Here is a 15538-nt window from a genome sequence, read left to right on the forward strand (position 1 = left end):
ACAATCAAACAAAGTCAGAAGGATTCGTCTTCTGGATGCACCCCGGACATCTGAACCTCGTTTCATACCTGTGGAAACCTCGTGGTGTCTATTGGAAAAGCCAGTGGCTCATCAGAGTTTGTGAGATTCATCCTGCAGTGAACATAAATGTCTGTGCAACATTTGGTGGCCATTTTATTTGGATCATTTTTTGAAACATTTCAGTTTGGACCAAAGCAGTGGACCGTCACTGACTTTACCATCCGAAGAGCTGTGCAGCGAGCATGTCTCAAATAATCAAAACAGACACTTCGTATTAATGGTTTCGTCATAATCATCATCAGTCTGGATCTTTGGAAATATGAAACAAATTCAAACTCATTACTTATTCTATTCTTTATGTAATTTTAGACGTTGGCTCGACTAACTTCGCTGTCGCTGTTGGATTCACAGCTGACTGGTGACTTTGAGCTGTCTGTCGGTCACTTTTCTGCGGGTTTGATTAACGGCTGTCCTGAGATGTGATGTTGACGCAGCCGTGTCGAGTACAGCCGGTTCCACCCTGTACCCGTTTGACTTAACGTGCGTGTGCGTCCTGCTGACAGGAGGCAATTAGCTCACCTGTAACACTCATCTCCATCAGTGATGAAGCCGCGAGTCTATCCTCGTGTGTTTTTCTCTTATAATGTGGAAGGGATCTCAAATCACAAGCGGTTAAGTAAGTTGATGCATATAGAAATACATTCTATAAAAGAAAAAAAAAATATTTAAATGTTTTAAGTCCAAATTATGTTATATCATAATGACTTACAACATTGACAAGTATTTGTATATGCTCTATGATGTATTGCTTTGTAAAGTGTACAGTATTTACATTGATAGTGATAAAAAGCTGTCTTTTGATCAGATACTGAAGACTCGTTAGATGCCACCTGCACCAAACTTCGTCTGCACCAAACTGGATCCGTAATAATCGTAAAAATATGTCGTCCGTTTCCACCCGCAGAACTGTATGTGCTCTTTGCCTTGTGCTTGAAAGGAAAAGGAAGTAGTAAAGCTCAAGAACAGTTCCTATAACAGCTTCTGTACTTGTAAAATGAACAATAAAAAGGGCAATTAATAGTCCCGACTTGTTTTGGTTTTTTTGCAAACCATAAAAAGTAGTTTTCATCTGTACAGTAAATCCTGCTATACTTTTTTCTTCCTGTTTTTGACACATCGTTTTTTTTTTTACTTCTAATAACCCTACAGATGTGATGATGTGTTTAGGACTCGGCAGATGTCTGTATTGTCTTCCAGTCTTGGTTAGAAATTTGTGTGCATTTCTTCTCGTGTGAATCACGAGGAAACTTGGTACTTACTTTTAGAGGAATCTGTTTATAGCAGACGAGTGAGAAGCTGCTCCACAAAGTCCTGTCTGAGAGTTTGTTATATTTTAATGCCAGCAAGATAAACTCAGGACAATCCTGTTAAAGAGGGAGTCGAGGCTTCTTTTTTTTGGTTTGTTTCATTTTAATTTCAAGGTAAAGAAAAGATTTCCGAGTGTTGGTTTGCCTACCGACACACAACAGAAAATATTTACACCGGTGTCGTTGAACTTTTTACATTCACCCGAGTATAAAGATACTTTCAACTCAAACACAAGTTAAACACACACACATCTTCAGTCACAAGTAGAGCTGAACAACAGCAGATTTATGTCATTAATATGGAGGCAAAGTATTTACAGGTGTGTTTTGTTGTGTTGCTGTGTTGGGCTTTCTCTTCCCTCCCCGCAAGACCCTCAGAGAATTAGCAGGTGACGTTTATGGATGACTGGACGGTTTATCTCATCTCACCTGGAAAACAAAGCATTAACAATTATAACAAATCAGTCCTGTAAATGTCTAAAAACCTCATTACTAGATTTGTGCAGTTTTGGTGAGGACACGGTGAGCACGGTTTGGAGGAGAAACTATTTTTAGCGATGCTGACGGCGAGGCTCTGAGGATGTCGACCATTTTGGTCCAGACGTAAATATTTCTACAAGTATTGGCTGGATTGTTGTGACATTTGCTGCAAACTTTCCAAGTTCTCAGTGTGAATTGTGAGAACTTTAATGATCCCCTCACTTGTTTTTCCTTTTTTTGGCGCCATCATCATGACTGATGATTTTATGTCTGATGACGCTGCTGTCAGCCTCAGTTGTGCTTTGTGTTTAGTGACAATTAGCAAATTTGAGCTGGAATACTAAATTAAGATGGTGATCATTGAACCTGCTTCACATCAGCATCTTGTCACTGTGAGCACGTTTAGCATGTTGATGTTCATGCAGCCTCACACCAGCATGTCCGCAGGCTAATGAACCATCAACGAAATACAGTAAAGGATTACAGTTTGGGTGTTTTCATACGTTAAATCTTAAATTTGATCTCGTTCTCTTCACAAAAACACAAAATATGGCTCAAAATAAAGGGCTGCAACTCATGATTATTTTCATTATTAATTCTTTTCTCAATTAGTCTACTGGCTTTTTGGTTGTTAAAATGTCAGAAAATGTTGAAAAATGTTGACCAGTGTTTCCCACAGATGAAGATGCAGCCTAAAATGTTCTGTCCTGACCAACAGTCCACATCCAGAACATATTCAGTGTATCATCGTAGAGGACTAAAGGAACCAGAACATATCCACATCCAGGAAGCTGGAGTTTGAGAACTCATTCATTCATTTTCTGTCAATCAACTAATCAATACAGACTACTAATTTTTGCAGCGCTAAACAGTTGTCAGATAAGTGTGTGTTTTAACGGGAAGTTTACCGTCGGAGTCTTGCTGATGCCGGGGGGTTTGATAGAAGGCCAGTTAGGAACAGTTGGTCCGCCCCGGTGTGGGACAGCAGCTTTAAGAAGACTGGGCTGCAGAAGAAATGTGATTAGTTCACTGTTATTTAACGTTAGACACAGATATCACGCTTGTGCAGTTTTTTTTCTGACACCTACACTTGTATGACTGGGAAGTTTGAAATGGGGCGCTTTGTGAACTTATGACTGCTTATCTTGCTTTTCCATCCTTCCTGCAGCTGCAGCCTCAGATTCCCGCTGAATCCACACACACACACACACACACACACACACACACACACACACACACACACACACACACACACACACACACACACACACACACACACACACACACACACACACACACACACACACTTACATCTGCACTGAAGTGAATCTCATTTAAAAGCACACGTGTGGATGGTACTCTTGTGCTCAGAGAACCATGACATGATATTTAGTCAATCTCTGATGGCAGAAATGATTTAAAGGTTAAATTAGGCGATGTATTTTAGATCAGTCTGGATTAATTCTTCACATGAGCACAAAAATGAACATGTGGTCTGATGTGAATGAAGGTTTTAAACCATCTGTGGGCACCTCCTCTCCCTCACTACCTGTCATATGTCTGTGCACAGCATATGATTGGACTTCTGTATTTATTTTACCTTAGAATTGAGCAGCATTCTCTGGAGGGCCTGAATCTCTTTCTCTTTCAGGGTCAGACTTTCTTCCTGCTGCTCTCTCAGTCGGTTCTGCTCCATCAGTAATTTCTCCACCTGAAAAAATAGGCTTGTTATCATATAAAGGGAAACAATGCCAAAAAAAAATAATGTTTCTCTTTTACCCTTATCTCTCTCATGCCACTCCATGATTCATGCTCTTGTTAAAACAGATAAAACGGGAGTAGATAAACGCATACAGGTAATTTGATTCCTCCATTGGTTCCCAGTTTCCATCCACACACAAGCATCCATGCACAAATATTGTCTACCTGGTCATCATAGGTATTTTGCTTGAGCTCTGACTGCCTGGTAGCCTTGGCGACCGTCTCACGGAGGATGCGATCGCACTGCTGCATGTCGGAGGCCAAATGTGAGTTTTGGACCTCCAGTCGACTGGACAGGGCCTGGATCTCAGCCACCTGGGAGAGGAAAACAGTTTCCTTCAAATGAGACCGTCATGCAGTGTTTGCCTTCTTTACACCCTGCGGCAGAAAGCAGCAGGGGGGCTGTCAGACGGAGAGATAACGGGCTGTGCTTGAAGAATGTGTCACAATCGACTGTTCCAAATGTGTTTCCAGATGGTGCCTTTACATAATTGTACCCGTTTTTGTTTCCCCCGCGTCTATTTCTATCCGAAAGATAGATGACAATGTGATTGTTCGTCACGCTGGGTACATACTGTGCAGCTCTTGTAAGAATGAAATCTATACGTAATGTCTCCCTGCCGGAAGAAGCGTGCACGTTAATCTCGCTTTAAATCAGCCGTCGAGGGCTCGTGGCGTAAATGAGCGTTCGTCGCGCTTCACCAGACATGGAGCTGCACGCACAGCGAACAAACGTCTCTTTAAAATTTGATTAGTTTCATGCTGGGTTTTACAACTTTTAAAGCCTTTTATGAAACATGAATGTACAGTTTATTAAACAGGTTTCTAAAAAACTCAGTTTTATGTTTTAGTACCTCTGATAATTTCAAAACTTGCTGCACATACATTCAGATGCATTAGACCCTGTTTACCTGTTTTATGGTGCTGATAGTTTCATGCATTCTGTGATTTTTTTTTCTTTTCTTATATAAGTTAAGTTCTTTGTCAAAAGCAGCCTCTTAAGATGATTTAAAATGGCTCATTTAAAATTTGGGACAGGAACCCATTTCACCGCTGTAATATTTTTAAAAACTGAAGATAATACGTTTTGATCATTTCATCAACATCATTTCTAATATTGAATTCATCAATACGTACTTTAATTAACCAGGCTTTGACCTGGTGGCTCCTCTCAGGGTTTCTGGCTCAGTAACACACTGAGTATCTATGAAAAACTTTAAGGTGCCCCTTTCATAAATGTTCCTTTTTCCCATTTGAAGGATCAATACGTGAAACTCAGAAGAAGAGAGGGATCAGCCGTGTAGTCATGCACATTGCAGTGCTTGTCATTGAGTTTAATGATCATTTTATCATGTAAGTGTGTTTTGTGCTGTTGTAAATGTATTTTTCGTGAGAACTGTGTTTTGTGTGTTTGTATGAAGGCCCCTTGCACAGATGTGCCACAGCACCGATTTACATTTACTCATCTACGTAAGAGGATTGAAAAGCAGATCGGGCTCCACGTGCTGGGATATTTGGCACTGGCCCAAACCTGTCCCTACATAAGTTAATATTAATTAAAAAAAATAATTTTGTCTGTGCGGGAAAATAATAGAAAAGGTGACAAAACTTTTACAAGAAGCACCTTAATTCTGACAAGTACGTAGGTTTGATTAATCTCTTCTTGGAAAAGTTGAACTGGAGCTGTGCCTGAATAAAAATAAGCAAAGACTCACAGTGAAGATGAATTCCAGCAACCGAACAAACGCTGATTTTTGACCCCTCTGTGAGTGTTATATCCAAATGAAATATTGCTCTAAGGAGTGAAGACAGATACTTGCTGAGGTTATGTGTTTTCTTGTCCTGCACCGCAGCGCTGCTGCATCAGCAGAGCTGCACACTTCACCTCTGCTTTGACCCCGAGTTCTCCTCGCAGCCACATTTATCATGAATGATGCCGCGGATAGACTTCCTCCCAGGAGAAACCGGTTTCCCATTCAGTGTGCTCTGGAATATTCCAGGCTAAAAGCTTTTTTAAGGGGAGTTAAAGGAGGGTGGACAGGAGTCTTAAGGCTGAACACCAAAACCTCATGGAAACTGTGGTGGGAAATAAAGGGTACCTTCACTCAAGTACTTACTTTGTATGTGTAAATCCCATTGATGCCAATTTATACTTCTACTCCGCTACTTTTAGGTGGGGAAATATTCATCTGACAGATGTAATCATTACATTACAAAAACATAACAAAATACAGTGTAAATCAGTGTTCACCAAACTTCCTGGATTGTGACCCCTTATTAAAAAAAAACTGTATAGTTGGGGCTTTTTGTCAAGCTTGAATTGTTTGTGTAAGAAAAATAGAGATATTTCACTGATGCTCTTAAGACTCAAAGGAAATATTCTGCATGCACACACCTTGTTGCCCACATGGTCCAGATACAGCTGGAACTTGTTCTCCACGTCTCGGGACAGGTTCGTGCAGCTCTTTTTTATCTTCTCCATCACCTCCCATTGGTTCTCACAGGTGAGGTGAAAGGTCAACTGGTGGGGAAACAGGCTGTTGATCCGGTTCAGGAAATCCCTGGTCACCAGATTTATCCCGTCCAAAGAATGTGCAAAGTCTTCTTTGCACTTCCTGGTTGACAAAATAAAAAAATAAAAAACTTTAATGAGTTTATTCTTGATATTTTCAGCCACACAGACAGACAGACAGACAGACAGACAGACAGACAGACATCACCTGGTGTAGCTGGTGAGCTGCTCCTTTAGAACAGCGTTCTCACGGCGCAGGTTGGTGGAGTCCTCGTTAAATTTGTCTCGGCCTTTGATGGCGGTGTCTCTCTCGCGAGTCAGATACTGAACCATCTGGGTGAAGTTTGAACTAATAAAATTGATCTTGGCTCTCTGCTCAGCGTTGAGGGTCTGCAGGGTCTTCATTTCATCTGGAGAATTCAGAGTAAAATGATCAACATTCATAATTTTACTACCATTATAACCAATACCATTTTCTGTGTTTATTAATACTCCGATACCCTTTTCCAAACTTTTCCAAACTAATGTCTTTAACTGATTCATAAAGAATTAATAAATTATTTTATAACCATTAATAAAGCCACAAATTACCACTTATTGTCATTAGAAAATGGTATCAATATTCTTTTTTTTATATTTGCTTTACTTGCAAACATCTTGTTTTATCTTAGTCACATGGACTTTCATTTCTTTGTACACATATTTTCATTTTACACAAGAACCAAGTATTGACGGGTGAAATTTCTGTTGCAGCTAATGTTTAAGTTACTGTTGATGTTGTTTATGTCCCTGTTTATTGTTTTAACGGTATAGTATCAGAGTATCAGAGTGTACATACTGCTGGTGGTGACCACATGAGAGGACTGGATGGGAGGGTTGGGAGGGGTGGAACGTCGCTGCATCAGGCTCAATGTTGTGGCAATCTTTGCCTGACAGTCATCAGCCTATAAATGAAAATAGAAAAATACAGGATGATTCATGATTTATGGGTTTATAATTTACTACCAATCGGGAAACTACAACAATGCCTTCAGAAGTAAGGAAATATTCACGCTGTATAAACTGCACCTTGTAAAATCCTTTTCAAACATGATTAAGAGGCAATGAAACCTGCTGCACAAACTGCCTGCTTTTCAATACTTCCCGGCAACAACATTTTGTGTTATTTATCATCTGCACTTACAAATTTCTTTTTCAGATCATGTTCTGTGCTGTTGGCAAGCGTCTTCAGCTTTGCCACCTCTTTCTCCAGAGCATCTTTCTCGGCTATGCGAGCTCCCAGCTGAGCTCCCAGCTCGCCTTTCTCCTTCCTCAGCTGAATGTTGTTCTCACTCAGTCTGTTGAAGCTCAGCTCCAGCTCCTTCAGAATAACAGTCACTCAGCATCACTGCATTTTACACCTCTGAACATGCTCACATAATACTGCGAAATTAAAAAATAACAATCACAGAGCAATTTAAAAATAATCTCAGAAAAGATGCTGCCTGAACAAAGTCTCTTAAAGATGTTTTCCACTGAAAATGTGCTTTGTTTCCTAAAATGGCTACACGAGTCAGTTTTTTAAGAAGGTAATCGAAATGTTTACAATCAATTGACATTTTTTTTTATAAAACGTACTAGTATATCTCTTTATTTTATGACAAATAAAGTTGTTACACCAGAATAAATCCCTGACCTTGACCCTCTTCTCCTCTGCAGACTTCTCTGGCTGTCCATAGATGAGGAAGAGCACCAGGCTGACGATGATGAGTGACTGGATGAGAGAAGAAAAGAAGAAGATGATCCTCATGTAGTAGCCGCAGCTCTTCCCTTTGGGTTTGTGCAGAGACTGCCTCGCCTCCGGGCCAAACTTGGCCCGGGAGTAGCTGGAGCTGTACATGGCCGGTGGAGGTGAAATGGTTGCAGCTGGTTTTGAGAGATCTAAACAGGAATTATCTGGTCGTAAAAGTCCACAAGGATTTCCCGCTGGTGTGATCTTCTCCCCAGAGCGGACACTGAGGCTTTTAAGGTGGCGACTGTCGAGATGAAATGGAAGTCGAACTTGCGGTGGGATGTTTGTTTCTCTCTTCTACAGCTCTGCGACACTGTAAGGGTTGAGAAGCATACAGGCAGAAATGGCATGCATGGATGGATATAAACAATGACCCTTAGGTGTGTAAAAGGGGCCATGTTTATAAATGCTGCTAGAGGCACACTTCCACTCCATCCTGGCCCTCCCCTTCCCTCTTCTCCTCTCCCCTCCTCTGCCCTCCCCTCCCCTCCCCTCACCTCTCCTCTCACCTCACCTCCCCTCCCCTCACTCATCGACCTCTGCCACAACCTCCAGCTGCACCGCTGACTAACATGTCACAAATTTTCCACTGATTTGTTCAGAACAAAAAGAGATTTCCGAGTTGGAAATTAAACTTGAAGGATTGCCTCTGGCCATGTTTGAAGAAATGTAAAACTAAGCTGTGTCTGACAAGTGCTTTTTCACAAAAGTTTGACAGTTCAAATTGCTTAAAATCATCAATTACTTCTCTCATTAAAGAATCCAGAGCCTGTGAATTTGACAAAAGATTTCTCCATCTTCGGGGTGAGTGCACCAGGTGTGGGTGGACTGATTCTTAAGTACTAATGACAGATATTAACTCTTGTTTTGAGTATCAATAATTTGTTTGATGCCCAAAAAAATGTGATACAGTTCATGTGCCATCATGTTCTGGGTATATTTGTTCAATAGCATTTGTAGCATTTTGCTTTAGCAATAATTTTTTTACACAATCCTGTTGCACTGAAATTGAGTCAAGCAAGAATCTCTTTACAACCTGTATGGATGAGAGGACAGCAACGAAAAACTCTTTGCTTGAAGGAATGTGCGTAAGGCTGCCATGACACCACCATGAACATGAAGGAGTCCTCATTAATGTTTATGACTGTTTGTCATTTGAAATTTAAGTCACTTTTTTTTTTTTTTTACTTCAATTATAGCGGTAGAAGTTATAGTTTCATGTTAATGACCGGTTATGTTGTCCTGATTAGAGTGAAGTTAACAAAGACATCTTGAACAATGTCAACTTTACATTAAAGAAGAGATAATTGAATGAATGATTCCGAACGACAACAGTCAGAAACATTCATAAAGACGCCTTCATGTTCATTACATGTTATGACAGTATTAAGGTGTCATCGTCATCATGTCAGTCTCATGCACACCACCTCAAGTGAAGCGTGACCAACTGTCTCCATGTGCATGTAATAAAGGTTGACTTGAAAAAAGTGCATGTCACATCATAAAAATCAATACAAAAAGAACACAGTCAACAGACAGCTGTTTCTGCGTAGTCTGCACGCATCGGTGGAACGAGTACTTCAGTAAAAGTAGAAATACCACAGTGTATGAACACTCCACTACAAATGTTAGTAATAGTACATTTTTGCACTGGTCCTTCCTCACAAATGAATCTCTCTGTGCTGTTGAGTTATTTCAACCAACAATAATTATTTGATACTCACAATTTACATATAAACTCTTGACCTCAAAAGTAACTGTAGTGGAATAAATATTAAAACGGTTATGTGGTTAAACCTACAATACTTTTTTGATAATCACAATTTAAATATAAAATCTGGATCTGAAAAGTAACTCTAGCGGAATAAAAGGTACAGTATTGAAATGTGGAGTAACAGTATAATGGACAGTACTTGAGTAGATACAGTGATTTATCTTCCACTGCTGTCTGCAGGTGCTAAAAAAACAAACCGGAAGCATTGGCCTTCAATAGCAGATTTAAATATAGCTAATACAGAATGTCACAGAATTCCTGATCCTGTTTGTCTGAGGGTGGATAAACAATGCAAACCATGTAAGGGGTAAAACCAGAAAATACCAGGCAAAAATAAAAATAAAATCTTCCATATCCTGTCCGAAGTAAGCACGGAAAGGAGTCATGGCATTGGAGGAGTGAAAGAATGAAAACAATAGGGACCTGTCATTCTTCGGGGATGAGGGAATAACAAATTCTCCCAGCAGCACAGGCGCTCTGGATCCCTCCTCTGCTGTTATCTGCACTGATGACGTGAAGAGCGGCAGGCTCCGCTTAGGGAAGGGTGTGAAAGGGGAAAGGTCCTCCGAGTCCAGGGTTTTCCTGCTCCCCATTGTATACCTGACAACCTGTCCTCTCCGGAAAAAAACTAATTTATGAAGGTACGTTATAGTGACGAAAATATTAGGAGTCAGAACAGAGATATTCTGCAACTTCTGAACAAAACAGGAAGCTTAATGGTTGAAGACTGTGATAAAACACCTCTTAAGATAACTCACGAGACAACTTCAGGGTGATAGGAAAACATGTTTTCACCATTGAGGTAATATTAAGGCCATACTTGGATAAGAGATACCAACTGCTTTATCATGCTGGCATATTAAGGGCTGTGAAATATGAGTAACAGTGATTATGGACCCTGACAATGATAATAAAGGCAGAAAAGATTATCGAATGAGAGTTTAGCCCTGATGAAAGCAGAATTTGATCAGTTTAGAATAATAGGTTTCATAAATATAAAAGTGTTCCCTACTCTTAGACCACAGCACCTCTTTGACTTTCGGGTAGCTTCACCTCAAGAGGGACTTTGCTGCCATCTCCTGACAAAACCATAGAAAGCACAAGCAAAAAAACAAAACAAAAAACAAAACATCAAACAGATCCATATATGAACATGAAAAATATGATTAATAATTTTTTTTTAATACCCAGAAACAGCTTGAAAAAGCTTGTCTGTAAAATGTGTTTTAAGTGCAGCTCGACTGGCGGTACGAGGGGCCTTTGTCACAATCAAACCGCCACAGAGATCAGCGTCAAGGAACAAAACCTGCAATCAGGCCACATCTACATTACTACATTCTGTCTGTGTAACATAAAGTAAGAGTGACAAATGAGCAAAGACAACCGCTTATAAAACAGGCAACGAAGGTTAGCGACTGAAAGGACAGGTGGAGTTACACAGGTTGTAACCTCTGTGACACAGTACGTCAAATTAAAGTTCAGTATTGTCTCAAAAGGCCCGCTGTGGGAAAGTGTCACAGGTAAGGTTGTTTGTTTGATTTCTATCTTTAAGACTTACAGACAAATCAGTGCGGTCGACGATTTGAAAGGAAAAAAAACTAGTGATGAGGAAGGAAGTTTAGCAAAAACCTGATGCGGCTTCCTTTGTTTCATCGATTCTCTCTACTTGTGCCCTGTTCGTAGACTCTCAGAGGTCCACTTCATCATTTCCAAGAGGTTTCTGACAATTTTACAACTGGATCATTTTATTACTGCTTTCAGCTCAGGACAATCAATAACTCATCCATTGTCTCACGGAAACACACTGACTGTGTGCTGAAATCCTCTTTTCATCAGAACTACGCCTGGTTTCCCCAAATATTCTTATGAATCATTGCTCTCCTGCAATTAATGGAAAAAAACCCAGCAATAATCTACATCAGAGAAACCCTTTTCTGATATAATACAGTGTGTGTGTGTGTGTGTGTGTGTGTGTGTGTGTGTGTGTGTGTGTGTGTGTGTGTGTGTGTGAGAGAGAGAGAGAGAGAGAGAGTGTGTATGTATTTCACAGAGAAGCAGGGCTTTTTGAGTGTCCCATTCTAGACTGTGGCTTCAGTGTCCTGGGGGTCGTCCCCCTCCAGCAGGCTGTAAGACGCATGACTCTGGAAAGGCCTTTGTAGAGGATGAGCCAGCAGTTTGGCCATGCAGTTGTGCAGCTCAATGGCGGGTCCGCTCAGGGAAACCTCAAAGCGATAGCACATGCCCTTTGTGTCCAGGTTACAGAAAGAGGTGTAGTTGTCCTGGAGACAAATGGAAAATATTCTGATTATATCATCATGTGGAAAGCTGTAACATCATATTCAACTTCCCCTCGTGTTCAGTAGGATGGACATTAAGTGTTAAAACTAACGAACTGCTAGAGCATAAAGTTGTGTGTCTCAACCAGACAAGACAAACGTGCCAAATGGGCAAACTGAAGTTTTCAAAAAAAGTGTGCAGTATTGAGCCAAAATACCTCAGGGTGGATAAAAACGTTCAGATCCTGCTCCTGTTGGGTATGAATGCAGCGCAGCACTGGGATGTGCACAGAGCAGCGAGAGGCTATAACCTCTGTGAGTGAGTACACCCGAGTTACGTCACAAGATCAACATCAGCACCCTAGTTACACACGTTTTTTTGTGAGCAGTTGTACGTGCACGTTCACAATTTCACCATGGATCTGAAACTTGAGCAGAGAGCACGCAAATAATGGGCCAAACTAAAGAACTCTGCAACAGAGTCCCTCGAAAAGCTTCAGAAAATCTGCCGCAACGAAGCGTTAAGCGCAGCCAGGTGTTTTGAGTGACATTCGTGTTTCAATATGGGCAGAAGTGCACAGTCCAAACGTGAAGAAGCTGCGGTCATTTTTTTTTATTATTATTTAGTTTTATACATTTGTTGTGACGTTCTGAGGAAAAACATTCTGTGTAAATGACCTGAACTGTGACATGGTAGCAGTTTGGTTTTCCAACTTGACAATGGACTTTAAAAATGCACAAATTTTGCCCTCAACCGCACAGTGACAGCTCCCCAACCAACCTACTCACCGATCTTGACCTCTGGAGAGTTTTTACTGCTCCCTTAAAAATTGGACACAAAACCTTCGTGCGCTCTCTGCTCAACTCAATATTGACACCGCAAATACAAACATTCAGCGGTCACAAAAATGTAAATCAGATGCTGCTGTTGATCAATTGACGTAACTTGTAATCCTTACACACAAAGGTTGTAGCTTCCACCCGCTCCGTGCAAGTCACGGTGTTGCACTCTGTTCACGAGCATCAGGAGCAGTTTATGAATATTTTGATGGCCCTTTGTCACATACATCATGGAGCTACCGCACACAATTACAACCAATCCTCCTCCATTATCAGCTTCTCCACTCACCCTCCAGCTGGTCTCATCTCCTTGCTCCTCCACCCCATTGTGCAAATAGACCACATCAAAGAAAAAATACGGAGACTGCAGCATTTTCTGTAGGAGGACAGAGGAACAAGCTCTTAAAAGTACAGTCAGCTTGAAACAGCCATAAACATCTTCCCCTCTTTCAGGAGGGGATTCAAATTACACATGAAATATCAGACAAGGAAAATATTCTCGACCGTGGCTGAAATCCTCAGTAGTGTTGCACTTACACTAACAGCTTCCGAGGGGTTGAATTGTAGCTGCCCCGCATGACGGCTGTAGATGAGCACAGTCCGCACCACATATGGAGGAGGGATGGTCTGAACATTCTCCGTCAGAGGCAGCTCGATCTTCTGACGACTAAACACGGAAGAGAAAAAGCAAAGCTTAAACATCTCTATGTAACTTGTGTGTGTTTCATCATAATGTATGCTTCAGTTTACAGTCGAACTGAACTTACATGACATTAAGGAGATCTTCCAGGTCTAAAAAAAAAAAAGGGCAGTTAAGGCTAAAACCTAATGTCTAGACTGTACTATTTCATTATAAAATCACTGTTTATAGTTTTGAGTGAAAGGATACTGAAGGACTCGCACACATTGGTCTCCAGGTCGTACAGACAGCTGCACAGCTCCCTGGGATCAGAGGTGAAGCCTGACAACTGAGACACATAGAAAGACTAAATTACATTTAAATACTGTACATTAGGTTAGTGCAGTTAACCTTTATTAAATAAGTTAAGTGAATACCGCCTGAACTAACTACCAAGAGCATATCCAGTACTAAAATGGTTTTTTTTTGTATTATTGTGAGAAATAATATTTTTTCAAAAGTAAAACACAACAAGAGACACAATCGGATAATATCCCAACAAAACTGGACGTACGTTCAAAGAGACGCTGATTGAAAGGCTCCTGTACTCACCCACAGGGCGTTATCATTGATGACAACCAGAGCGAACTCATGCCGTTTGTCAATCTTATGTTTCGTTCTGACAAACATCTCAATCATCTTCTGGGATATGTTCAGAGCATTTGTTTTAGACCTAAATGGAAATGCAGTCAAATTAGGCAGTGAAGTGAATAATTATGAAACACTGTTACTGAAGAAGGTTTACTTTGCAGTTTCCAACCCATTAAAAGACTCCAGCTTAGGCAGAGACATCTCTTCAGAAAGATCTAAGCAGATGATCTGCGGTGAGGAAGATAAAACCAGATAGTAAAAGTCAGGCAATGAGAGTGAGTCCCAATGTTTTTGTGATACTTCATAAAACAGGAATGCTCCGTGGACCCACCACTTTCTCTGGGCAATTGACACGGGGAACTCTGAGCTGGTAGTCTGCTGGTGGAGGGATGGAGGTTGTGAGTGCGGGTTGTTGCTGTGTGGCCTTTGGTCTCTCTTTGGCTGACACAGCAGCTGTGGACAGAGGTACCGTGGCGCTGGCTGCGGCCACCACACCTGTGGCGGCGGCAGGCGCTCCGCTCTGCGCAGCAGAAGCTGACACAGTCGTGGCGGTGGAACTCGGAGGGCTGTCGCTGCTTGAGGCCTCTCCCTCGCCCTCCACACGGCTTCCCACAGCGGGCTGGGGTATGTTTGGGTTGCTGTTGCCCCCGAGGCTGCCCGTGCTGCTGCGCCGGTCCTCTGCGCCTTCAGGGTTGGAGCGCGTCCGAGGTCGCAGCTCAACCGGGCGCTCCTCTCCGTCCGCTGGGCCCGGCTCTGGCGTCTCCATTGATACACAAGATGCTGCCGGAGTAGAAGAGATGAGTGGAGTCCAGATGAGTGGCCGTGCAGACACAATGTCCTCAACATTTATTCATTGATGGGACAATTCAAATTCGATTTGCTTTCAGTCAATCCTCTCCAGAAACTTTAAGTCCAAATAAAATCCTGAACAAAGGGCTTCTTATAAAGCACTACTTGTCCTGATCTTACAACGAGCACAAGAAAGCTAAATTAATATAAGATTTACCCCCCCCCCCCCCCCCCCTCCCTCCCAACAAACTGTCTACATTAACACCACAACTGTATTTCTACTGTTGTGATCAAATCTGCGGTGGTTTACCTTTACTGAATGGGTTATTCGTTAGAAAATGTTTCAAACAATCCGTCCAGAAAGTCTGACAAACAGTCTGTGCTGAAAAAGGTTGATGAGCAAAGGTGACGTTTGATGACAGCGCAGCAGCGATTTTTAGCTGTTAGCATTAGTTAGCTTTCACCAAAAAATGACGTCAAATCAGTCGAGCTGTGAAGTAATAAACGTGTCGCGTTTGGATGAAGAATAATACTTACGTGATCAGTTGCTACGACGCGTCTGGGATTTGTATGCCTTAAAAACTCATTTAAAGATGCAGAATGTTTCAACGACGAGCTCACATTTGTTTTGAACGGACAACTTCCTCACCGGAAATGGTACAATCCGGAAGTATAAC

At 41.5% G+C, this 15538-nt stretch overlaps 2 protein-coding genes across 3 annotated transcripts; both read right to left on the minus strand.

The window, feature by feature from the left end:
* Positions 1–1367: 1367 nt before the first annotated feature.
* plvapb (plasmalemma vesicle associated protein b) lies at positions 1368–8309 on the minus strand. The gene is made up of 9 exons (XM_069718076.1): positions 7817–8309; positions 7325–7501; positions 6980–7085; positions 6350–6551; positions 6025–6244; positions 3795–3944; positions 3469–3579; positions 2777–2872; positions 1368–1817 (listed from the first exon to the last, which is right to left on the minus strand). The coding sequence occupies exons 1-9, from the start codon at positions 8018–8020 to the stop codon at positions 1809–1811; spliced, it is 1275 nt and encodes a 424-aa protein (XP_069574177.1). The 5' UTR covers positions 8021–8309; the 3' UTR covers positions 1368–1808.
* Positions 8310–8439: 130 nt separating this feature from the next.
* On the minus strand, positions 8440–15511 carry babam1 (BRISC and BRCA1 A complex member 1). Of its 2 annotated transcripts, none has more exons than XM_069718079.1 (9): positions 15399–15511; positions 14404–14852; positions 14242–14300; positions 14034–14154; positions 13692–13770; positions 13570–13594; positions 13340–13469; positions 13092–13178; positions 8440–11965 (listed from the first exon to the last, which is right to left on the minus strand). In XM_069718079.1, exons 2-9 carry the CDS (start codon positions 14836–14838, stop codon positions 11765–11767), a joined length of 1137 nt encoding a protein of 378 aa, XP_069574180.1. In that variant the 5' UTR covers positions 14839–14852; positions 15399–15511; the 3' UTR covers positions 8440–11764. The 2 variants fall into 2 exon arrangements, with proteins under 2 accessions (XP_069574180.1, XP_069574179.1); XM_069718078.1 differs by having other exon boundaries at positions 14227–14300.
* Between the last annotated feature and the right edge of the window lie 27 nt (positions 15512–15538).

The sequence above is a fragment of the Brachyistius frenatus genome, unplaced genomic scaffold (genome assembly GCF_029030835.1).
Source record: "Brachyistius frenatus isolate BFR_SWC_R1_liver_20210118 unplaced genomic scaffold, ASM2903083v1 Contig_186, whole genome shotgun sequence".
Taxonomy (NCBI): domain Eukaryota; kingdom Metazoa; phylum Chordata; class Actinopteri; family Embiotocidae; genus Brachyistius; species Brachyistius frenatus.